The following is a 26,919-nucleotide window of genomic DNA, read 5'->3' as shown; positions in this document are numbered from 1 at the left end:
TTCTCAGATCCGGTCCGTCAACATCAGCATAGAAATGTTGAACAGAATGACAACAGCAGAAAACTCCTAATGAAAACCCCAGAGAAGTTAGGACACAGCTGATCGCACACAGAGTGAGTGGCTCCTGGAAACAGAGCCTTCGCTGACTATAGGGACCAGGTAAACAACTCACGGTGACACGCTGCAGCGCCGAGCCGAGTTTGGCTCTTTATGCAAACCGAAGACAACTAATCCAAACACATTTTCTCTTCTCAGGGCCTCTTTCAAGGGACTTTGAGGACAAGGAAATCAACTTCAAGATACATTTTCTGGAGTAAATACTCATTGTTGGCAGCAGCTGCTGCTTCTGCTGCTGCTCAAAAAGCTTTTTCAAAAAGCCTGGATCTTTGCAAATACTGCCAGGACAATTCAATCAAAATTTTTATACAGCCTGAAGTTCAAAGTTCACAGAGTGACAAACTGCAAGCAGCCATGCTCTTTCGTAAGCATTGAGGTTATTTATCTGGTGATATTAAAACAGATTTGTAAAAAGGTCAGCTGTGCATTAAAAATAATCAGCAGCTCTAGCGTGACTGACAACAACCAGTGAGGAACCGGAACACCTGGTATACCGACTCGCATGCAATCTGTCCTATAAGACCCACGTTTCATCCCAGTGCTAACATACCCCAGCTTTAACCCTACCTGTACGCCATGCAGAGGAGGGAGCAGATGCTAGTCATTCTTAGAGAGAGATGAAACCGAAACAAAAAGGTCGAACTACATTTAAAAAGAAAATGCACAAAGAGAGGAGCCAAACAGAGACGGTGAGAGAGAGAGAGAGAATTGATAGAGAGAAAAGAGAGCGGGAGAGAGGAAAGGTGAAAACAAACGGGGGAGGAGCGCTCCCCCCGGTTTCAGTCGCAGCCTCCCGATCTAATGGCCTCCTTTGAGGGCAGATGTGGTCCTGCTAACTAATTTGCATCGTCCATGTCGTCTTCCTGACTCTCAGAAGAGCAGCTTGCATTAAGGCCAGTTTAACAGCTTTATTAATGAATTCCAATTAAGAAGAAAAAGAAAAGAAAGAAAAAAAAAAGAGGTGGGACTGGGTTTGTTCTTGGTTTTATATCTGTCAGTTTTCAGCCAACACCTTGAGCCTCACAGGCTTCCAGATGGGCAACACCAGCAATTAACACCAGACTCATAACCTCAGATAAACCCAAACGGGGAAGATTTAATAGATAATTCACTGGCCATACATTTCTCCATAGGCGCCTCTAAAAATCAAATGTATGGTGGAATTAAGTCAATATGATAATAAACAAAACATCTGGAACCAGAGAAACTCACGGGTCTAGCCTCTGTGTCACTAAGAGAGACCACGCAGAGGATGAAGAGTAAACGGCTTGATTTCATCTTTCACCGTAGCCTTTTCCCTAAGGGAAGCAGGCATTGTCTGTGAACTGTCTGAGCTGTCACAACAGCAGCTGCGATGGCCATTTCAAATCTCAAAGCTGCCCCTGCTTTTCTACTCAAACACCCAAACTCTCGCTAACCGAATCTGTACAGTCATCTTGCTTTCAGCTCTGGTTTTTTTACACCTCTGTGGAGCCAATAACCACGCTTGTAATTATATCTCACTGTTTTATTATCTGTCACAGCAAGGTGATATAAACATTTGCTGTAGCGATCAAATCAAAAAAACAAAAAAAAAAAAACCCATTTAAATGCATTTAACACATTTCAAATATTTATTTCTAAAGAGTCTATAAACAAATAAAATCCTTTACAAGTGAGGGCAGTAAATATACACAGGACCAGCTGAGGAAGTAGCCTACAGTGCCATTTGTTACTCATTAACCAGCCGACATGTGCTTGTGGCCTGGCCTGTGTAATTACTCAGGCTCCAATAGCACGGCTGGAAATTAGCCCAGCAGATGAAGACACAGCTGGGACCCATGCTGGCATTGCGGGGCCTTCAGGTCTCCTGCCCCTCACCCAGGTGGGTGATGGGCAAAATGTACAAAGCAAAGGGAAGAAAGCAGCATTAGTACCCTTGCTAAGCCCAAACCATGCTGAGGACACTTAAACGCAGGTGGGTTACTTAGTAGAAAACATGAACAGAGGAAAAAAAATGCATTCAAGAGGTCCAGTGTGAGTGAGGGGCAGCTGTATTTTTATTTTTATACCTCTAAAGGAGGAATCAGAGACATCATCATCCCCACACCCAGTAAAGATAAGGCTTTTTATTTTTAATAAAATGCTACAGCACTTCATCATAGCAATTTACTGTTCTAACAAACTAAGATGGAGCCCCGGGAATGAGGTTGTGAACTCTCTCTCACCTCCAGTAGACCATCACAATTAGCAGCATGATGAGGCACAGCAGAGTGAGAGCAGACACCACCACCAAGGGGACAATCCACACCATCCTGCCCATCCCCGGGTGAGGTGGCGGCATCCCATTGGACATGGTGGTTCTGTCTGAAAGACGAAACAAACACATGTTAAATGTCTAAATATGTAGTACCGACTTATACAGTTCCATCTGTGCTCTTATAAAGTGACTCCGTGAATATATTTAAAGGCTATTCTGATGTTTTGTTTGTAGATAAAATGGAAATCTTGGAAGAGAGTAGGGTTAGTGTTTGCGTTGCCGTTTTCTCTTCAGTTAAACGCTGGGACACTATGCTAGGCTTTTCTCCATTAATTCTATAATGTTCGCAAAATAAATTGTTTCCTAAAATTCAACGCCTAGACAGAAGTCATTATGGAAAAAAACAAAAACAAACACAAACACAAATCAAGGAGAGAACAAACACATTTTACAAGAGCTCAAGATTAACTCTAATTAGATGATTAAAACAATGTGATTGGGTTGGTTGATCAGATTCAAAAGAAAACCGCAGTGTTGTTTGTTTATATTGTTATTGATAATCACTAATGCCAACTGCCTTTTTACGTTTTTCAGTGCCACTTCAAGTATTTTCATGGTTTGTTGAGGGGGAAATAAGACAAAAAAAAAAAAAAAAGAAAGAGGCAAAGACATCTACATAAATGCTCTCCCTTGAAACAAACTCTTTTAAAACATGCTTAAAGGAATTCCTTGAGGCGCAGTCCCCCTGGCAGACAGCCTACTTCTTCCTTCAGGTCTCTGTGTTGTAGTGACACAAACGCCTGGGGCTCCGTCTTTGACCGAGATGGTAACCAGTGTAGTTAGCGTCTTATATCAAGTTATTTGTTCTGCTAAACTGGTCTCTGTAAGTGCTTGTGGTGTTTACAGAACTGTGCTTTGGAAAGAAGTCTTGCCTGGCACAACAGCCGACAACAAGGGAAAAAAGGCTTAACAAGAGTTCAAAAGATTTTTCAGTATGAGGAGGAAAAAAAAGAAATAAAAAATAACACAGGAATCGAAAGGTCCTGCTCACCAGTGTGGACAGAGAAAGGCCAGCTGTTTGCATTTTCGTTTTCAGTGGGGATCTTTGTAGGTAAATTCTTGGGAATTTGCGTCTTTACGCTGCTATTACGCGGCTCCTGAGTGGACACTGGGTTTACACCTGTAGGGTCGCTCTCCACGTCTTCACCAGTGCTCGGAGGTACTGTGGTGCCTTTAACTGTAGGTTTCCCTTCTCCTTTCTCTTTGGCTGTGGATGCGGGGGTGGGGATTAAAGGTTTTTTGGCCAGAGTGCTGTTTGCTTGTTTCTCTCCATTATCAGTTCCAGTCTTTTCCTTCTTCTTCTTCTGCTCTTCCTCCTCCTCCTTCTCCCCATCTTTCTCGCCTTCCTCCCCCTCCTCTTCACCCTCGTGCGGAGCATTATTCTCCTCAGACGCGTTGTCTGTCTCGGAGCCCTGAGGTGGCGTCTGCTCGTTGTTGGACTTTGCAGGCGCGGTGGATGGACGTGTGGGGTTGTGAGTGGCTTGAGGCGCCTGCGTGGGCCAAACAGAGCTGGGCATGGAGGAGATGACCCCTCCGCCGACACCCAAGCCTGCCAGCAAGGTGCTCGTCACTACCGATGCCACCGTGGCCTGGCTGCCACTAGAAGAGGGGCCCATCCCTGTTGCCATGGAGACAATGGAGAAGTGGATACCAGAGGACGTCCACGTGGAGGAACCAGAACTGATTGGAGCCATGTCTGCTGAGGACGCAGGAGAAACTGTGGGCTGAGGGAGATGGGCAGAGAGGGGGGGGAAAATGGTTACCCAACAGAATATGACATGAACGTCACTGAGATGCAAAAAGAAATGTGCACTGCCATCTTCTGGTCAACTAACCATCCCAGTCTTCACAATTCGAGATCCTTCAAAAATTCTTGTTGTATTAGCTGTGAAATAAAAGAGGGAGGGACATAAAATATTTATATATCCATCTATTAGTGCATTTGAAGAAAGAACAAAGGCCTTAGAGTACACCTGCTGTGACCACATACCTCTGAACAACAGTGTTTGGCTAAAATCACTGCGCAGATCATGTTGACACACTGCCTGCACTCTGAACAGGTACAGGATGTCAGGAGAAACGTTAGTGATGACTGCTTTCTGTAAGAGAAAACACACATAAAATACTGTCAATTCTAACTGAATTTGCATTGTAATAGATGAACACATTTGAAAAGGCAAATGCTAATAATTCAAATAGCCTCCAATGAACGCGTTCCATTTTAAACTACTGCTTGGCCAATAGTCTGTGGCCCACAACTTCCAAGCTGTTTAGAAAGGTTATTTTCTGTTTAATTTAATTGTGTTTTTGCAGGTTGCAGATGGCTTAACTTGTATTCAAAGTGCCCTCAGAATAGGTGGGTGATTGCCTCTGGTGTTGCAGAGCCAGTATTTCTCCAAAATAATTCAGATAAAGGTGTCCAGAGATAGAAACTGAAAATTGAAATGGAAATGAAGTGAGCAAAATAAGGACTTTAGTGCAGAGAGGGAGAAGTGGACAGAATAATGCGAGAAAAAGAGGCTGATCGACTGTATTAATGGAGTGTAACTGCACGGACAGAGCACCACGCGGACACTATAATCACTCTCTCAGTCAGCCATTTGAAATCAAAGCACAATGCAAATTTACAGGTCTCCCACTTCACCACGACAAATAAATCATGTTATTACATTAATGCATTCCACGCAAAATAGTCACTTAGCCTCACGAGCCCAACATGGTTCACCAGTCACATCATGGGTAATACATCTTCCGTAACAAAGTTTAGATGACACTTGATATCTAAGTAAGCGTTTTCACAGTGCAGCAGCCTTTATGGAGAACGCGCTGCTCTTTTGTGGCCACAGAGTAGAGAAAATGAAGACTGTAGAGATATAAGAAGAACATCAGGGTGCAGTAATCATTAACAGAGAGCTAAAAAAAGATGCCAAAATTCACAAATAATGAGAGAAAGCTATGGGTAACATCAGGTATAACCATTGTTGCTGCAAGTGAGATGTGAACTTCTGTCCACAATGAGCATCAATAATTCAACAAAGGGAATAATATTAACTTATGGTATGTTTTCTGATGAGAATAGTTTATTTTGTGGAGGAGTTGTTGACTGCTAGAAGCCTGGTTGCATATTGATTTCAGCCACTTGTCCATCATTTTCTAAGCTTCAGTAGCTACATTCGAAGCTCAAGTTCTCCTGCAGGCATGTTTTAGGAAACACAGTATTAAAGATAAGCTGCACAGAATAATAATTTGTGTCTGAAGTGTTTTTACCCTCACAAAGTAGTTCAATTACCTGGTTTAAAATTCTTAAAATTACATCTCCTCCTCCTTTCTCCCAGAATCTATGAATATGCAAATCATTGTTCATTGTGTAACTGCTGAACACAACGCGTCTCCTTATTCACAGAGTGTGTGCGCGCACCGGAGGCATCGAACTCGTGCAAGTTCCACGCTGCAAAATTTGCTTCTAAACTAGTCATAATGTCATGAAATCATCCTGTAGAACGATTGTTTAAAAAAAAATTTCAGTGCCAGACTCTGCAATTGGATCCTTCTGCACAGTGAAGGTTAAACATCAAAGTGAGGCAAACACGCTTGAGTGAAGGGGGTTATTACCTTAAAGGATTAGCCAGCTCTTGCCTTCAGATCTCACCCCTTCTGTGCAGTTACCCACACCAAATAGGAGTCGCTAGTGCAGCAACATTACAAGATCCCTCACGAGCTTCCAGCCCATGACAACTGTGTTTATTGGAATGCGCCAAGCTGGAGGTAGCATTGCCACCAGGGAACTGATCCCAGGTCTCTGAACTGGTGAGATGAGATTTTTCTCCTCTGCACTGTTTATATCAAAAAGCCAGTCATGCAGACTATAAAAACAGCTGGGGGTCAGTGGGCTTTAAAGAGATGCACAGCTGGGTGTTGGATTTCCACAAATGCAAAAATATGTGACCAGAGAGACGAATATATAGAGTGAAAAAGAACAGCCCTGTAGGTGCAACCTCCTGCAGAGGGAGGATATATCTGTGGACACTACTGAATATTCTGCTGAAAAGCTACAGTAAGAACCGAAGTGTGCTAACTCACTGTTTAAGGCAGCGAGATGAATTATATGATCAGTGGAGCAAAGATCTAAAAAGGGTACATTTGCTCTGCATATGTTACTAACAGAAGTTTCTGTTGAAAGAGCTGCTTGTACTGCCTGAAAACTGAAGATTTTTTTAAATGATTGCTTTTTAAATTGGGAAAATAAAAGCGAATATATTATTTTGTTTACGCCGTCTCGGTCTGTATGCGTTTTTTTTTTGTTGTTCACCCTGTAATAGAGGTGCCTACTTCTGAGGCTGATTCAAACCTAAATGCAAATAAACAGAGGGGTAAATGCTACACCTGGATAAAGGCCACAGCTGCAATTTTGAACACATTATATATACAGTATCTCAGTGTGACACGTCAAAGTTTGTGACGGGCCTGTGCTTCTATTCTTAGACAGGTGAGTGACAGCAGAGTGTCTGGGCCCTCATATCAGCCAACAGCCACATGCAGAGTTCATCATAACCTGTCACCTCCAATACACACCGTCACTGATCTGGCCAACCTCTGATCCTGACAGATACATCTGAGGCTCTGCACACCAATCGGAGCTGTTTATGCAACATTTATTGCAAAAGAAATAAATAAAAAGCTTTTAAACAGCCACGCTCACCATGCTCTGATCCCCCGTCTTGGTGAAGGTCTTTTCATCAGCGACATCACGTTTCACCCAGCTGTAGGAGACCATGTAACTGGTGATAGGTGGGTGGTAGACTGTCAGAGGGCGTTCCCAGCTCACCATCAATGCCGTCTGGTTTAGCGGCTGGATCTTCATGCTCACTGGGGCACTGCTGCACACTAAAAAGACCAGAGAGAAAAAAAAAGAAGGATATGAGAACAAGGCAGCATGAAAAGAAAGAAAAGGGGAGGAGGGGGACAAAAAAAAGATTGACAAGGAAGTAAACAGTGGTGTCACTTTTTCACTGACTGAATACAGCTCGGTGAAGATGGAAGACTGTGATTGGGATGACTGCTTGACCACATGTGTTTTTGTCTGTCCGACATGTGTGGGTAGAATGAAGGTTGCCTTTTAACAGGCTTATTACAAAATCCCGCTCGCTTTGACTCAAAGCCATTTCCACTTGAGAAACACCCAGAAGTGCACAAAGCTAAAGTAACTCAATAACAAAAATACTCCTGAAGGCTTCAGTTGGGTCACGCACAACCTCCGGCGTGTGCAGATTGTCAATCTGGACACATTGTGCCTTTTTCATGCCAAAAAAAGAAGAAGAAGAAAAAAAGCGCAGGCAAAATATAAAAGAACCAAGCGCCACGTGGCGGGCATGTGGTACAGATTATCTAGCAGCAACATGCCCATATCCAATTTGTCAGATTAAACACTACGCACAAAGGAGACAAAAGATAATCTGTAAATCGTCCTCAAGGTGGCAGTGCAGGCTGCAGCAAGGATATTTACACAGGGCTCCATCAGTATGGGTAAGGGACAATCTGGACATGCTTCTCAGCAGATCAGGGCAACAGCAATCAGGAAATAGTGTCAAATGATTATGTGCTCTCAGAGTTTCTGCCAAATTGAAATTGTCACCACAGTTTTTTCCATTTGCACACTGAAGCTATGACACAAATTATGCACCACGATATGTGAAAGGGAGAAAAGGGAGACAGGGTGGAAAGAAATCAGTCAAGAGAACACGGGGGGAAAAAACAAAAGGAAGAAAATCTCGGGGTGTTGATTAGATGTGACAGGTGCGAAATGTATTATAAACCTGTCGGATGTGTGTTGTCAACCTCAACAATGATAATTTAATAGCAGCTGAAGATGTCACTGCGGTTTTACTGCCTGCATCACTTCTGTCATGGCAATCATCATCCTTTTAACAATCAGCACGCACTTATTAGTAACCATCTCAGCTTCTCCCGTTCCGCATATTGCAAAGAAAACTTAAAAAAAAAAAAAAAAAAGCGATCCTTCTCCTAAAAATGTGTCATCTGAGCAACCTTTTCTTAAATGTGGTCAAGTTATGAGCAAACGCAGCGACCAGGCACTGATTTCAAACTTAGATGTGCACGTGTTCGTTTTATGAAAGCTGCACTTGGTAAAAACCGGCGCAGAGCAGGATCGAGTGGAAACAAAACCTTAAGCTGACAATAAAATGTACATACTGTTTTAAAAGTGGAGGAATTCTTTTAAACGCTGTAACCTTCAAAATTCGTGTTTCATAGAGGTTCCACCTCGGTCTACAACACCACTCAGCACAGAGCATGAATCTTTCTCCCGGCACTGTCTACCGAGCGGTGATGAATCGACGGTTGTCAACAAACAGCAGTTCCAAAGCGTCTCACTTCTAAAGCCTTTACAGTACTTTTTTTAAAAGAAGCTGTTTGCAGCGTTGAATGATCGAGGAGACAAGGATTTTACTCTAAACACAATGGGGGGAGGGGGGATAAAACTATTCATTGTGAACTCTGCAGGCAAGCTGAGTAATGCGAGTCATCTCAATCACCAAAAACCAACGCAGTAACTACAATAATCATTTAACGGTGATGCTCACCATCTATAGCTTTAACCATAATCTTAACGCCTACTGATTTTTTTTAAGACTAATGCTCCTTTAATTAAAATGAAAGGCTGACTGGGTGAAAACCGAGTAACTGCCTACTGTTGGAGTAAAATGCCAAACATTCTTCGGTTATAATTGTTCCGGAACAAGGACATGGCAGCCTTTCTCCACTTTATATCTTTATACATTCATTACTTTTCAGTTCTGTGCTGTAAGTGACAACACAAGAAAGTTTAAAGCATCGTTGTGGGTTCTTGGAAACTGTCGCTGTCATTTTCTACAGTTTCGAAACATATTATCGCCAGTTCCCTAACCTGAGAATATAATGAACACAGCAATCTGATAAGACATATAAAAAGCATTTTCACCATTGTCTCAATTAATTAAATTTTAAATGGAGGGTATGGCTTTGGCAGAGCTGGGGTTTTTTTTTTTTTTGGTTTTTTTTACACATGCAAAGACACACCAAAGATAAAATAAATAGTGCCCTATACATCTTGGCATTATTACTGGACAAACAATGACAGTGCACCACCACAAACTAATCTGCAATTTCTATTTTGCATCTGAAAGGTTAGCTCTGCATTTGTAATGGCCAAACAAATTCCATTGCCATAAAAGCCACAGCGGTGGAGCATTCAGTGAAGGCGCGGCCCTGGCTCTCATACGCCATTTACAAGCAAAGCCATCATTTATTGTGTGCGGACAAACAGCCCCCGTTGCACAACCTTGACAGATGTCATCCTTGCAGATGAGATTGACAGTGTTTAAACCTCCAATCGCCTATACATTCTTACACAAAAATATTCCTTGATAAAAATGCAGATTAGATTTTGCAAAACAGAAAATAAATAAATAAATAAATAAATAAAAAGACGTGGGAGGGGTAAACAAAAAATTAAAAGACACTGGTTCCCATTCATTCTGTCTACTGACATAATGCCACAAAAGCAATTTCACAACTTAATTTGTATGGGTCTATTTTAGCTGTACCACATATTAATGATGATTGCTGATCGGCCCCGTTAGAGTGCTCCAACTTCATCACAAGCATTCCCAATCAATTCTCCCTGCCAGACACCAACAACACCACTTTAAGGAGCAGCAGCCTTTCTCATTAGTCTCCATAGTTCCTGTACTGTTCGCTTAAAGCCAGCACGGCAAGATGCACACATAAAAGAGAAAGACAAACAAAGATACTCTGATCAAGCACTGCATGAGGTCCGTGCCTGGTATTAATATGTGCTTTGAAGAATCAGTTGTATCAGTGAGAGAATCAAATGTGCCAAGTTTTACCCAAAAAGCTCCTGAAATTGGAATTATTACATTAAACTACTGATTTCTCCTCTGTTCGGCTTATCTAACAAAATACGAGAAAAAAACAACAACAACAACAAAAAAACCCCACAATAAAATTGTCCCTTTACTGACAGACTGACTTTAGCCGAGCTCTATGATTGGTTCCCTATGGCTTCATAGTGTAGCGCTTTAGATATTTGACTAACAAACAAAAGATCACCAGTTTGATCCCGAGAGAAGAGACAAATCCTTTTGGGGTTGTGTAAGGAAGCGCATCCGGCATATGCCAAATCAGACATGCGGCGCTACGCGCTATGGCAACACCTTGTGCATAAAATAGCAGCTGAAAAATATTTATTTTTTCTCTGATTGGTTCCTGATCTCCCAGGATTCATGTTCTCTAAATTCTAATGATGCTAATGTTAGCCTGATTAGCTAGTTAGATACAGCAAATAAAATCTGCCTCTATAATTTCAGTTGGCAAAAATCAACACTTGCCAGCTAACAAACTCTTTTATCCGTTAGAATCTAGGAACAAAATCCAAACAATGCATAAACTAATTTAAATAAAGCACTTTATTCCTATTAGTTATTTTATTTACGTGTATGCACCAAGTCTGCTGCCCTCTTTGCACATTTCATTTAATAATATCGATCAGTATAGACAGTTTCACACACGCCCAGGCACACAGGATTGTTAGACTTTAAGTCGAAATCATTATGTAGCTGGGCGGCTATTTCAGTGATTTGGTAGTTTGTGACTTGGTTTCCAATGTGTGTGTGTGTGTGTGTACACACACACACACACACACACACACACACACACACACACACACACACACGTATAAAAATTAGGGCCCATAATGCGTGAACGGACTCAGTTCTTAAAAATCTGAAAATTAAGTGTTTTTCATTAGCATGTTAACATTTACTGAGCCAATCAAGTATAAAATTAACAGGTTTAGATTAATGCCCACTTATCTTGCCAGTATATATTTAGGTAAAGACTGTTTAAACACTCATCTCCCATTAAAAAAAAAGCATAAAAACCCATCATCATATTTAAAACCCTGATGGAAGTCCTTATATTTAGTTTGCCCTTTCTAAGCATTTTCCTGCTTTTCAGTTTTTTTACTTGTATGACTTGTAAGACTGTTTCTATCACAGATCATTGTCCATGCAACATTGGCTTAATGCCAACACTATTCAGCACAGTGTGCATTTATAACATTAATCCACGCTGCAATATTAGCTACCAATTCAAGCAACTATTCGCCGCTGAAAAAGTAAGTAATAATTGTAATTATGGGAGCTCCGTGGATTAAGCAAATCCTTTTATAGTAGTGCTGCAGCTGAGAAAAATCTAAAAATCATAGAGAAAACAAAGCTTACCTTTTGAAGCCTCGGTGCTATGAGGGCTTCCCAGGATCTCGGTCAAATCCCTCTGCCATGCATTTTCTACAGCCGACTTAAAAATTTTGCGATTCCCCAGGTCCTGCAGGGGCCTGAAGTTGTTCCTCAGGTACTCGACAGACTTGACGTGGTCCTGTTGCTCTGTTGTAAAGATGGAGTAGAAAGCCTCCAGCTGGATAGAAAGAAACAAAGAATAGCTATTGAGGCAAATTCAAGCGCTATTGTTCATATGTATACGCGTCTGTCCACGCGCTTTCAATATATCATGCAGAACTGCATTTGTAGCTGCATGCCAGTAGCTGACTCTTCACAACTGGAGTACAGCATTTGCAAGTAACATTCACACCACAGGCACCAGTAGGCACAGACTTCAATCATCACTCTGGGCTGCATGCTGGGCTGTAACTTCTCAATGGGGCAAATTTGTGGCCATTGATTGCCATGAATGATCTCCTGCAGTGTGCTGTAATGACTACACATTACAGATACTGTGGAATCAATGTGTCCTATGCGTGCTTGGAGAAATGAATTACAGGTTCATAAAAGACTATCTGTGAGCGTCACAAACATTGTAAAGGTGGGTCAATATTCTTGCAGGAGAAGTCATTTCTGAACAAAAGATTTGTCCTCTTGCAAGATGATAGAAATTCCACTGAGCCTTGCAAATTTCTACAGCACAGAATTCTCTAGAGGATATGCAGCTGGGTAACCTAAGAATTGTTTGTATAAAAGATGCAGCAAAGGACTGTGTATGGGATCAGCAGAAAGCACTGGGCATGGCTTGGCATATATTATCTCTCAAATCAAAACAGCAAAAACCGTGGGAGGCAAGATGCTGTAAAGTACATAAATGAATAGTTTAAAGGCATTTTTTTCATTACACGTGTCAAACTTTTACTTCAGGTAAATGAGAATTTAAATTGATGAACCTGAACAACTTTAATAATATGATAGCCAGCTTCCACACAGAGCAGTATTCCATTTAGGAGTCTTTAGTCAATGTCTCACACTAACAGCACAATATATGCATAGGTGCTATCTCACACTTACTATCATTCAAATGCCAGTAATTGGCTCTCCCTTCCTGCTTAATCATCCACTATATAGGCAGTGATGGTTTCATATGCAGAGGAGTTGGAGAGGAACGAAGGAAAGGGGAAGAAGGAGGGGGGGCAGATGAGGGGAAAAATTGCTTGTGCACTGACACCGTGGGACAGCAAGCGATCCACTGACTGTGCGCAAATGGGATCTGACTGTGCGTGGAGAATAGAGCTGTATGGACAAGTGTGTGTGTGTGTGCGTGCGCGTATGTGAACTTGACGCACCTGTGAGTGGGACAGATACACAGGCCTGGAGAAGATGATCCACTCCACTACCTTGCTGCAGGGCGGAGTGGTCAGAGAGCCGGTGTATCTGTAATAACTGTCCACCGACGATGGCAGCAGATCCCTCAAGACGAACGACCTGAGGTAGGTCTCCTTTTCTGTGTAAAGAGATCAAAACCTGTCAATACACAGCGCTGTAAAGCATATCGCCCGTTGCACTAAAACCCTTAATGTGTCAAGTTACAATTACACCAACATTAACAAGGTTGCTTCATTTCATTCCCGGTGTGGCATAATTACTGCTTTCCTGAAACCTCCACGAGTGGAATGGCAGTAGTTAAAAGCATCACCACTTGTTATCACTCTGGCCAGATCTCTGTACTCAGATGGACTGAGAGAAGAGCAAAGGGAGAGGGAGTGTGATAAAATGGCCAGCTCTGACAGCTGATCTGTGGCTGGGTGGTAGCGTGCTCTGCTCTGTGCAGCAACTGTGGCATGGGCCATGGGAATTACGACAGATCATAATGATTGCTGGATCTCTTCAGTCCTCTGATCAGAATCAGGTAAAGCTGTGCAGAAAAACAAACACTCAACAACAACAACAAAAAAAAAAAAAAAGCAGAAGGATCTTTTAGAGGAAAATTCCTATATGTCCTGTGAATATGCAAAGTGGATTATGCCAGTGGGTTTGATTGTTTTTTCTCCTTGAATTATGATGACAAATATCGATATAAAGCCAAACTTAATTCAGATATAATCTTTCGTAGCTCATGGGTTTAGGGTGTGGTTTATATTCAGGCTGATGAGGTACGGGAAGCCTCGCCCCTGATGCCTCATCTCTACTCTGACTGAAATTCAGCGCGCACAGCCTTTTCCTTTCTCCGTCTTCAGACAGTGTACGTGCCCTATCGCTCATGGGCCACCGAGATGTTGATGGATGGATGACTGCGGGATAACGAGCTAGTTGAAAAACCAAGCATCCTAACAGGGGAGAAGGCACGGAGGAAGACAGTCCAAAAACCACCACACCCACACCAGGCTCTCTTTCAGTCAGGAAATGAAATAATGTGGTGCAAGCATGGACATCTGTGCAGTCCAGGCACTTGGAGACTCAAAATAATCAAGTATATGCGACATGTTTGATAATCTGTCTTTATCGAGGTTATATAACAAAAGAAAAAGGGAGCTTAACTACATCTTTGGAAAATAACCACACTCACGCAATCCTGGTTTAAGGCTAATCAGAATATAGTTATTTAAAATTTGCCAAAACAAAGTGACCCCTTTCCTGGTTCTGAGGCCAAATTCCATGTGTTCCTGTAGCCTCCAGTGGTTTGCTCTGGTCAAATTTTTACCCTTATACATTTATCTTTAGCAAAAAGAAAACCGCTAATATTTTTTTCCCCTCCAACGTGAATGCCAAATGTCATAGCCTCGCTAGCCCACAATGCAAAACATCGAAACGCCTATCTCCAGAAAGTTGACGTTGTTGAATTATAATTAGAATCGATTCAGTGAAGCCCAGCGCTGGTCTTTCAAATCCAGCGTGAGTGAAGAGCAATTATGCTGCGCTTCTATATATCCTCATACTCTTACATGTCCTTGTCTGTTTACGATTATGGTCACAAAAAGACCGTCAGCTGCAGGCTGTAAAACAAGTCAAACGTGTCCGTGTAAACAGAGCTGTTGTGCCCTCATCTGTAGTAAAGGATTACACACTCGTGATAAAACATATGCTTATAGACTGCATAAGCCATGAATCCCGTGACGCCGGCCCAGCAGCAGTAATTTAAAACAATATGCCATGAAGAATTGTGCCATAGCACAAAACACAAGACATTAATAGCTTAGATATGAATATAAGCCTATGCAGGAGCTGCAGTCCATGAGAGCTCATAGATTTACATTTGAGCCCGACTAAAACAAAGGGTTGTCTAATTAAGGCTGAGATGTAATTAATAGTTCTTTCTCTGTGAGTGAAGCTCCTTGGAGGTCTCCTACTGTGGAGCCACAGTAGCACGGCAGAGGCGGGATCTTACAAATTTTATCTCCTTTTGAAGTTAAACTCTGCTCATAGCTTGTGTTTAGACTCAATTGGAATTTTAAAAATAATAGTGCTTAAGCAGCTGAATGCAAGAGCGTTGACATTTTGTTCCTGGAGGAGGAACGGCACCGTATCTGCAATGGCAAAAGGATTTTACCTCTGCGGATAAATCAAAACATCTATTACGAAAACATCAGAGGGATTTTGTAAGGGTCAATTGCTTTTCGAAGATCCTATTAGAACTTTATTTCCCCAAATGTAATGTTTTATTGCGAGATTGAGAGATTATGGCATTAAAGGTAAAACTATATGAAATAAACAAATAAAAGCATCGCAGCTCAACAAAGAATGACGAGCACTCAACGGCATGAAAACTATTCTTCTACGGAAAGTAGAGCGTGTCGGGGGTTACGTGCCCGTTACTTACCATGATGCACTACTCCCTTCAATCCCTGGATGATGGGGTCCACAGCTGGGTTGTCTTTTTGTCCCAGCTGCAGGAAACATCCAGAGACAAAGGATTAGAAAAGGGATTAACAGACTTCTATAATAATCCAAATAAAATACCAAAAGACAATCGACATCAGCGGACTAAACTGCAGCACCAGAAGCCATCTTTTTCCATCCTGCTTCTTGTAATGGTTTTTGTTTTGGGGTTTGAGTGTTCTGGTTTACTTGGAAAATAACCACCAAAAATCTGAACCTATCATCACACAGTTTTAAAAATGTGTTACAAAATAACCTCGATGTTTATGTGCAGTACCCACTCGCCAACATAACCATAAACTACGTCTCCAATCCCTGCTCTGCCTTTAGAATGTTAACCTGCTTTTGATGCTTTGTTTGTTATAAAAGACGCTAAACATATCTGATCATTTCAAAGACTGCGTTCGCCTTTTTAGCTGTGATACTGTATGTACAGTACAACCTGCACCACTTTAAAAGACAGTCACATCTGCTGCAAACGTGATTTAAAGCAAACTAAATTAAATCTCAGCTACAAAACATGCTTTCAACAAAGTTTCATACGTCTGTTACTAAGGTTCTTCGGATTGAACTTTTCTAATTAAAAACTATTCGCAACACAGTACTGATAGAGTGACTTCACATCAAATGTCTTTGCTCATCCGATAGGATTTTCATTATGATGTAGATGCATGAAAATCATTTTCAATAGTGTACATTTTACAGATGAAGGCAGGGAGAATGAGCTCACGAGTGTGCTTCCTAATGCTACGAAACTCAATAGAACGAAATGGTGGCAAAAATGACTCAATATCTGTCTGCTGAGGCACAGGTTTGCCGAGGACTCGGTGCTTTTACAGTCGAGCCGCAGAGTATACGGATAAATTCTGTCTGAGAGAGCTGTCTCATCCATTTTCCCAAATGCCAAATATTTTTCCAAACAAATGCACATTTTTTGGTCTTTGCAGATCTACGGGTAGTATCCATGTGTGGCCTGTGACCTAGAATGTAGATCACACACAAAAGGGGGAAAATGGGAAGAAGAAAAAAAACTAGAGATGAACATCGTGATGTTCACTGAGCAACATTCAGGGAGACCCTTTCTGAAACTTTTTTCGATTTTTGAAAAATCCACATCTGATTTTCTTTTTTTTCCAGATGATTAAAAATGTTTTAATGACCAAAGCAGTCCTCCTCCTGTGCCGTCTCCAGAGGACTGGTGATGATGCCTTCTTTATCTGTTGGGCTGGTAGTTCATTGTTTGAAATGACAAAAGATGAGCAATATTGCTCAGTCCAACGCTTTTAAATATTCCCAGCGTCCCACTTAAGAGACAAGACTGGACAAAAACAGTGTTGGGATGCGGGGACCAATAATACCTTGCTCGACATTAATTCAGGTCAGTCAGAGGAGAGTAATTGTTTGGAGCTGAATGCTGAATGTGGATAATATGCACACCTTAGAGGCCATTAATAGGCCTTTGGGGAGCAGAGGAAGAATACTTTTCATTGATTAGAAATAGTAAATCTGAGCCAGTGTGTGCATGCCCGCTTAAAAACCTTCACACTGTAAACTGTTTTTCCAACAAATTGTGTATGGTGGTGCTAATTGCAGTAAGCAATAGGGCTGTCAGGACCCAGCGGAGCCATTTAGGTCCTCGTGCACACGCGGTTCATCATTGTCTAAGAGCAGACCTACATTGCAAACACCTGTGTCCCGATTCCAGCCTACCTCAGTCCAAGAACAGAACCTTTTCTATAAACTATTAAGGTGAAGGTTAGCAGATATTCATCAGCTGCCACCAACTGTAAAGTTGTTGCTAATAGAAATTAGTCTAACAGAGATAGAAACCGCGGAGTTCTCAGTGCTGCTGCTTAAATCTTGGAGGTGTTTGCACACCTAATAGTAATTAGGACCATTGTTGCCCATTAAGAGCTTACGTGCTCAGATCTTCAGGGGACAATTTGTAGTATCACAGCAAACAATCTGCTGTGTGCCACAGAACAAGAAATACAATCAGCAACCAGCCGGAGAGGAAATTTCCTATCGCAACGCAGGTGCCAAAGATCATTCTTAATAAATATTTATCATTTACGGACTTGAAAAATTTATATGATTACCTTTCTCAAAATTGGACCAAAAACAATCCCAATCTTAAATCCATAGTTCCAATTCCCCGTTTTAATCCTCTTTGACTCCTACAGGCAGCTTCCTTTTATCTATTCCATTTATTCACTCATCTCCTTGGTTTTGTAAATGATCTCTTACAGCTGGCAGTAAGTCATTTCATACAACAGTGAAAAAGAATATTTTCCATCAATATTTCCAGCAACTACACCCAGAGCTACTACAACGAGGTTTTACTCTTCTGAGACCTCCGATGAGGAAACTAAGCTGTGCTATGAAGGATGCACACTCATGAGGCTGATAGTAATGTCAGTAACTTTTACTGATATCTGCTCATAAAACACCAACGATGCCATCCATCACAGTTCAGCTGAGAGGAACTTGAATGTGTATTAAATTTCATGGTAGGTCATCAATTGGGTATTTAGTCTGGACCTAAATGGTTGCCCAGTCCAAAAGACAAGTGCTGCAGTGCATGGTTGGATTTTCTTGTGCACCTCAAACTCCAACTCTGCTGATACTTTACCTCGAAGAAGATGGCCATGGCAGCAACGATGCGTCTTTCCTTAATGGCAGCACTGAGGCTGTCAAAGTCATCTGGATTGTAAAGGTAGATCTGCATCTGGGGTGGGAAACAGAGCATAAACAGCTTAAGGAGTGGACAAGGAGAGTGAACAGTCCTGTCATCAATCACTTGGACACACTGCTGAGGAGCTGATGAAAAGCTGTTTTGAGGGGCATAAAAGAGGGTGTATTTATCACTCCTATAAATCTCCCATAATCTGTGTCATTCCTTTTTGTGTGCTGCCACTCCTGGAGGATGTTAGAGAAATACAGCATCCCATTCCTCAGGGTGACTGTCCTAACAGACAGTCACGAGCAGAGAGGAAAAACTGGAGGAACGTGATCCCCCCTTGTGCTGAGATCTAACAGAATGGCATTCTTCTGATCACTGCTTAAATTACCTTAAATCACCCACAAACACCGCTTCGGATTTCAAAACAAAGCTTTGGGCGTGTGGGTTATAACGGAAAACCAGCATACAGAGAATACACCATATATAGCATGTACCATGCCTTGGGTTTTCAATTAAAAAGAAAAAAAACCCCTCTTCTTTTCATATTTCAAAGCAGACATATAACCGTAATGCTGACCAGAATCAGCAAATGATTCTAAAAGTAGCAATTGGAGCTGTCTATCATCGCACATTCAAGCCTCTTTAAATTGAAAAACCCTTTCATGTCACTGAACCGAGTTAATTGGCAATAAGAAAAAGGTCCTAGATGTTGATTTAATTAAAGGGTATGCATGCCTTTTTTTCTTTTCAAAGGAAAATTACGAGAAGCCACAAACCCCACGTGGCTGTGCTGACAACAGATTCAAATAGTCAAAGTAAATAAGTGTATAAATCCATTAATGCTAACCATCAGCTTTAACCAGGTACAAAATTACCCAGATAATTTAAGTTAATCAGTTTCCTTCAGAGTTCCTTTAACTGCAGCCTTTAATGGAACTAATTTGTTGTCTGAGAACTCAGCAAGAAAGAGCACCGGCCATTCATCACCCTTCAGATGTTATTAACTACTTTACCCAATTAAGCTCACCCCCTTAGGCTTCATTTACTCAGAGAGACTGGCTCATGTGACCTGCTCTTGTTAACAGCACACTTTGGAAAACTGGATTCTTCATCGCAGTGAATACAGTAAAGGAATTTCAATTATTTGATTGCAGAATTACAACATTTTGTTTTTAGGTTTGTCAGGATCCCTGCTCTTTAGAGTGAGCTTTATCCACCCTTACAGATAGCGCTCAAAGTCGTTGATTTAAAAAGGAGCAGACGTGGGGTCTGACCAATCTTTAAGCTATGAGTAATGCATAGAGATATGCTGTCCACATACTCTGAGCCTCTATCTATAGCAACCCATTTTTTTCGCCACCAAGTGAGTGTGAACACAAGTGCTGAAAGCTGTTCTGCAATCCCGAGTTCCATTTAGGCGCACACAGGTGAAAAACAAAGTCATGTTTGGCGTGATTTCCCAAGACGGCAAAATATCGAGGCAAGACACAAAATCTACAAGAAATAAGTTTGTTGGCGGAGGGAGCTTAGATGTTATCACAGTATCACAAATGCATTTCTTCTTTCCTTTACAACAAGTGTGCTACCGCAGCATTTTGTCATTAACAGATAAATCTCTCCATTCTTGCACTCCAATCGCACATAATCATCTACGTTATCATTTTACTTGGGCACCTACAAAGTGCTAGAGATTTCATTTTCAAGACGAATAAAGTGTCAATAAAGTGTTAATTTGCACAGTAGGTGCTGCTGAACAACTCAATTAAACTTAGTATTTCACATTACAAATGACTGACAGAACTTTACAAAGTAAAAGACAAAACATGATGGAAATCTGTGAACTGTATCTAAAAGATGGAAGTGTCAACTATGACGCCGTTTCACATAACTTGTTACTGACAAATAGTCAGCGAGCCTGCACACCCCGTTTGACTCTAATAATGACCGGGACATACAAAATAAATTGAATTTTAGTCAATATGACCTGAAAATAGTGATTTAGACTATAAAGTCAACAGAAAAATGTTTACTGAGGTTATAAATCATAGAAACTAGGTGCAACTTTTCATAAGCATCTATAAAAATTAAGCACCTTGGCAACCAGCAGCTTCTCAGCCAGAGAAGCTAAGCTCATCCAGTCTATGTAACTAATGCTGTGTCTCAAATTGCGCATTTCCATGCTTAACACAGTGCTAATAGTGAGGGTAAGTGTATTCACACTAACAAATACAACTACATGAGGGACCTGTAGAGGTACCCAAATGAAATGATGCAACTCATAATGGCCATATAACTGTGTGTGCTTTTCCCCTTTAACTCACCCATCTCGGCTGTGAAGCAGAAGGGAAGGGATCAGCCAGGAGGGGGAGAAGCTGCTGTCAGCGACAATACTGAATCCAATGCTAAGCAAGCGGCTAACTTTTTTATCTCCATCCATTAAAGTAACATTTGTTGTGGTGTTGCTTGGTGTTTATGCGTGTTGAAGGGTAGTCTTTGTTGTAGAAAAATCTACTATTATACGAGTAGTCAGAAGACTGAACAAGATGCTCACGAAATGCAGCAGCCATGGAGCAAATGATTCGAGTCGGCACTACCCTGTCAGAATTTGTTTCGTAAGAACGCGTGTTGTGTAGTTAGTCTCTTGAGTTATTCAAAACAAGACAATATATGTGTCAGTAAGCACAGGCATCACTGATGTACATTTAAAATGACAGCATCCGAACTAATTGTTTGCTAGAGTAAGAGTGGAACAAATATATCTCCACTTCAATGTAAAAGACATACCAAGTACATACAGTACAATCTATACTATAGCTAGCTATCTAGCTCTCTATTTCTAAACTTTATTCACTTATAAATATACACACATCCATATTTCTTTTCACCAGTTTTGTTCTTGTAACATTATCTGGATTTGTTTGCAATTTTTGTAATTGGTTGTGTGCGTGTGTGTGTGTTTGTGTGTGTGTGTGTGTGTGTCCCCTCTTTTAAACATCTTTTGCTTATTTGAGTTATCTCAGTGGTGCAGTACACTGAGATTTCAGGCTCAGCATACATCGGCTGGCCAATATTATCGACTGTTTCTGGCCTATTGAGGGGCTTTACTTGGCCCAGAAGATAATTCAGCAAAATATGCTCAAGGAAACGGTGCATCAGAGATTGTTAAGCAAAACACGCTCTGACTGCATTATTTCTGATCATCTCAGCACTGTCTGCAGCACAGAGTACCAGAGTAGGATCCATTTAGAGTCACTGTAAGTTTTTATTAATACACATATATTGCTGTAAAGCAATTAACCGTGATCCTTTTAGTATAACATCCAACCACTAAAAACAAATGTTTCTTTTCAGGAGTCAAAGGAGCTTGCAAAGAAAAGCTCCTTTGACTCCAAATTCCTGAAAAATTCTTTTCAGGAATTTTTTCTCTTGCTTTATTGAAAATGCACAGATAACAACTTTTATTTTAGGATTTATAATATTTTGTTTAAAGAGCTTATGCATACTGAGTGGATTAACCATTATAGAAATAGAAAGTAATTTTGGTAATTACCAATACTATTATATTTAATGCAGTTGTGGCGTAAACTTTATATTGGGTAGTGGCCTAATAAATCTGTTAAGGACTGTACATTAAAAAAAGGCTGATATGCCAATATCAGCCAATATACGGACCAGCCCCATCCTTAAATCTATTCCAGTGGTTATTAGGGAGCTGGGGATATCTAATGGAGTGGCCCTTCGCTCATTGGACACTCATCTTTACACAATTTCTCCCTTTCTTACTGTACACTCACCTTAACACTTTTCATACATCCCTAGTACTGTGTGCAAACGCATACCCTTCGAAGGTGTGATTTGTAATCCATGTATAATTAATCTAACCTTGGTGACACCCTCATATATTATTAGAAAAGATCTCCCTATGGTACCCTGAGGGAGAAAAAAAATTCCAGTTTCATTTTTCACTCCGCTGTTTGAGCGAACAGGTGGTCCATCTATCGATTTCCCCACTTCACTCCCACGAAAAAGACCGCGGTTAGATTAATGTCAAGCTCAGGAGCCCATTGTTTTGTTTCCCCCCTTTACTTTTTTAAAATAACCATGGTACAAAGCCAGACCTGCTCTATAATACAGCTCGTTGAATTTAAATTTTGTGTTTCGACCCTCTGGACACATGTGAACTACATTTGTATACACTTTAGAGCTTCTGGGCAGGTGGGACAGTAAATCCCCCCCCCCCCCCTCCTTTTTTTTAACACTGAAAAAGCAAAAGCTTTATGCACAGTGTTATATGTGAGTCAGAGCTCAAAGTGACGCATTTAAAGTGGAGAGATAATTAGACAGCAGCAGATTGGAAAACGGTCTCTGTTTAGCAGAGACAAATAAGCCCTGGAGCTCAACCTCCAAGGTCATGCTGTTCAACTCTTGAAGAACAAAAACATATACACAACAAAAGCCAGCCTCTGCTATAAACGATCACTGGGTACATCAAGCACAAACATTTATACATAGGCTGTAACACGCAGGGATTGGCTGCACACATCGTGTCAGGTTTAATATCATCGTAAATACATCAAATTCTGCCAAGTCATATTAAAAAAAAAGGGGGGAAAAAGGAAATGGCTAAGGGCTATATCCTACACAACCTCATTTCCCTTCAAAACATATCATTTTATTTCATGTTTGCTTTCTGGTATCTGAGGTAATCTATCATTTCTGATGTACAGTATGCCAGCTGACTTTTTGATAAGAGGGGGGAAAAAAGACCTCCAACTCAGAGCTGCTTTTGTGGTGCACCTTGTACATACATTTCCTTTTCCTATACAGATGGATGTATTTGCTGATGTCTGGAATATTCCTTTTTGTACTTCCTATAGGAAATGTCATCGGGAGCAGCACATTCTGATACAATACAGTCACTATTTGTAGTTACGAGTGGCTTTTGGTGAGCCTACACCCCCCAACACACGCACACACTCCCATTGTACTGTGCCAAGTCAGTCCTATCTGGGTTGCATGTTCTTGACATGCTTGTTCAAAGAAGACATGGCACAACAAGAGGGTCACCCATTATTTAAGTTGCAGTGCCCATCCAAAGAGAGCTTCTTTTGAATGAGCCGACAGCACACTTGCTCTGATAAAACCACTACAGTGATAAAATAGAAAACAGAAAGTAGGACAGCTGATAGCTACAAAGATTTGAGTTCAGAAAAAAAAATTGCAAACAGTGTGTATATATATCACATTCACAATCAAATATGAGAGAGCCCTCCTTTCTACTGCCGTGCCCAACTTTTCTACAGTTTTATTATGTCTGTGAAGGTTCTCAGTCATCCAGGTCATCGAAGTCAAAGGAGCTTGTAAAGAAAAGCAGGAATTCGCATGATAAGGTGGGGCCAGGTTTCACAATGAGCTCACCCGAAACCCTGGCTTATTGGGACCCACACCCATTTTCACACCTTGGCTCAGGCAATTAGAGGATGATCAGGGGGTCCTTTTGTCCCTCTTTGGGGGGGATACTCCCACTAGGTTTAAATCTGGGACTCCCCACCATTTGACCTTAGAACTGAAGAAGCTTCTCGGATGAGAGGTGAAACGTCTTCAAGCAACTTAAAGATGTCCAGACGCTTTTCTTTACAAGCTCCTTTGACTACAGTTTTATTAATTAACCTCTGCTGTTGGGTGGTGTGTCATCGGTCACACGTGGCACCACCTATCAGCAGAGGTTAATTAATAAGCATACCCTAGATGTAGCTACAATTTTTAAATCTAAATAGCCTTACATGCCTGTTGGTAGACACTACAATGTTGGTACTATCAGTGTTCAATAATGCAATCTATCAGGACAAGCTACAATTAACTGAAGTTCCTGAAATACTTCACATGCAGATGGTAAAAGAAAACAACTGACAGCCACTTTACATTCAACACCCCGCTTCCTTTCATCCCCGGCAGTGTGAAATAGACTGTAAGAAGATTTGCTGAGAAATACAAAGGACCCGCATGCACACATACAGAGACTCCTTCATTTATTAGTAAGATAAAGGCTATAGCAGATGTCCTTTGCAAATGGCAAGAGTTTCATTCTTGATTGCTGCCACACATTAAGGAGCATTCAGTCTAGGGTGCCAGTACCATACCCACATTTTTGCAATTTCACCGTCGGCAGACAATTATTCAGTAATTGTAGATGTTTAGCTTTATTTTCTGCGCGTTTGATGATGAATGTGTGTGCTGGCATTACAGCAGAAGTTTATCTTGTGCAGCTGTAACAATATTTTTTTTAACCTCTGTATGTATGTATATATTTCTATGACTTTGGAATTTTTCCACTTAATTATTATATTATTAATGTGTATTTAACTGGTTCCAAGGCTGGTATGCTTTATGCTTATTTATAAAGGGAAACACATATTAGGTTTGGAATCCATGTTCTTTGACAGAGGATTCAATGCAAAACCTTAGTGTACAAAAAATGTATGCTAAGCTACAAATCTATATTTCTCATCTATAAATTGTATTACTGAAAGAAATGCTTTGTTTTCCAACAGCTGTTCAAATTGGCTATTAAAGTAAATTCTTCAGTCTTATTAGGGAGCACACCATCAAAGGAGCCATATGCACAACAGCTTTATAATGGCTGTACATTATCCGGTGCCCTTTAACACTACACTGAACACAAAATTATGTGGCAAAAATAAATCTAATTACCCAGCCATTCAGCATCAAAAGCTGTGCCTGCAGAGATGGCTCCAAAGAGGAGGGCCAAGAAACAAACACAGGAGGCTTCTAGCTGTGTGTTTGGAGATAGGACAGAAAGGCTCACTAACAGCCACTTCCTGTTTTCATATGCTGCTAAATTTAAACTAATTATCAACAATTTGACATAAGAGGGGGTAAAAACCGTATTCTATGACCCCACTCTGTAAGAGGAGCATTACACAACTGCAATTCCAATTTTAGACGGCGACTAGGAATGGCTGGCATAAATGATGCATTCAAAGTCACTAATACCTCAATCTATGCATGATATTAAACGTGAAATTTGTGCTTTAATACGTGGAGACAATCAATAATTCAGAGGGGCGTCAGTCTTTACAGCCATGTTACAGGAACTGAACCACTTCCAGTCAGTTTTCTCATGTTAAGCCGGTTCCGTAATGCGATCGTAAGACGCTCCCTATCGCATAAAATCCCATGTGTTTTGAACACCATAATCCCAATTTATTAAAAAGCCTTTCTGTATTGCAAATGTCATAGGCTGTCAAAATGAGGCAAGACACAGATTTCTATCATCAGGGGTACTTTCTCACCAATTATGGCATACGGCTATTTTCTAGTAGACGTGTGAAGACAACAATCTGTAGCAATGTGGCAGCTAGCAAAAGATTATTTAAATAAATGCAAACTAAAGACGATGCACTGTTTCTCATTTTCCTTGGATCCAGAATTTACTTTAAAATATGAAGAGGATTTACTTTGATCCAATGATCTGCCTCAAACTAGTATCGTGTCTTGACTTGAAAACTAATGTTTTTGTGCATCAATATGTTCCCTTAGCTCAGTACAAAGGCTTATGACAGAAATACCTGCAAATTTTTTTAAAGAACTACCAAATCCTTGTCATAAATAATTTGGATAAATATGAGGAAGGGGAGGGGAGACTTACATGCTGGTGTTTATGGATTAAAAAAAAAAAATGCTAGAAAACTAGTTCAAGCATAAACTTAGTATCTACCAAGGCAATTCACTAATCTCTCGCCAACATTCATTGTTGACCTTCAACACTCCATATCGCACATTTATCAGATTGCATGGTAGCAACATGGCATTTTACCTCTACAGGGAACCTTCTGCCATTTATGCTGTGTTCTGAGCCTGCTGATCCATTACTCTGGCCCCAGTGAAACTCCATCTTCTCAGCCTTAAAGCGCCCTGGCAGTCCAGCCCCTGCTACAAAGTACTCATCCTTCAGGAGTATAGCAACTGGAGAAAAAAAGAAAAGAGAATCGAATCAAACAAGGGAAGAAAATAAGCACACTTGTGTTAAGGCAGGGCAAAGCAGATTACTCATCAAAGAACATGGTCTACAGAAGCTCAGATGGGCAGTCTAAAGTTAGAAAAAATAATTTCTGTGCCTATTAACTCAAGATCACGGCTTCATTTTCATTACCCGAATCCTGATTTGTCTTTTATTTTATTTTTTCCCCCAATGACAACTAACTCACAGGCGAGACCAATGTGACAAATCAAACTTGCAGAGAGTAGCTAAGTAGCTGTTTTTGCTTTAATGATTAATGCTCGGATGAATTGTCCAAACTCAACAATTGTTTTCTACAACTTGCATTTATTAAACGGATTAACTAAGCTGCGTAGACTGCAGACTTATTCTGAAATAATTAAACTAAAAAATATATATTCATTAAAAACTAAACTATCTGGCAATAAGAAATGTAAAAACCTCAAATTATCTTAAATCCTTTGGGGAGTGACTGATGCAGGAGACATTTTCTAACAGTCAGCCCATAAATTGTCATGATTTGTTTTTGTAAGATCTGTAATGCATTTATTAGTGTTCAGACCCTTTCACATTTTCCACAATTTCAAATTTATTACACAAAAAACACATTTTGAGACTATTTTTA

General features: G+C 40.8%; 1 protein-coding gene across 1 annotated transcript in view; it reads right to left on the bottom strand.

Moving 5' to 3' along the window:
- The window catches only part of ca16b (carbonic anhydrase XVI b), a 114,578-nt gene that overhangs the window by 17,170 nt on the left and 70,489 nt on the right, over positions 1 to 26,919 (bottom strand). The window contains exons 4-13 of the mRNA XM_006783103.3: positions 26,112 to 26,260; positions 18,224 to 18,319; positions 15,533 to 15,599; positions 13,062 to 13,219; positions 11,716 to 11,908; positions 7,116 to 7,300; positions 4,407 to 4,515; positions 4,252 to 4,301; positions 3,408 to 4,140; positions 2,325 to 2,463 (exon numbers count right to left, since the gene is read on the bottom strand). Of these exons, the coding sequence (XP_006783166.1) occupies positions 2,325 to 2,463; positions 3,408 to 4,140; positions 4,252 to 4,301; positions 4,407 to 4,515; positions 7,116 to 7,300; positions 11,716 to 11,908; positions 13,062 to 13,219; positions 15,533 to 15,599; positions 18,224 to 18,319; positions 26,112 to 26,260 (1,879 nt within the window). The remainder of the gene's footprint in view (positions 1 to 2,324; positions 2,464 to 3,407; positions 4,141 to 4,251; positions 4,302 to 4,406; positions 4,516 to 7,115; positions 7,301 to 11,715; positions 11,909 to 13,061; positions 13,220 to 15,532; positions 15,600 to 18,223; positions 18,320 to 26,111; positions 26,261 to 26,919) is intronic.

This window comes from Neolamprologus brichardi, chromosome 5 (genome assembly GCF_056152115.1).
Source record: "Neolamprologus brichardi isolate AB-2024 chromosome 5, ASM5615211v1, whole genome shotgun sequence".
Taxonomy (NCBI): Eukaryota; Metazoa; Chordata; class Actinopteri; order Cichliformes; family Cichlidae; genus Neolamprologus; species Neolamprologus brichardi.
This window is presented reverse-complemented; position numbering and strand designations above follow the sequence as displayed.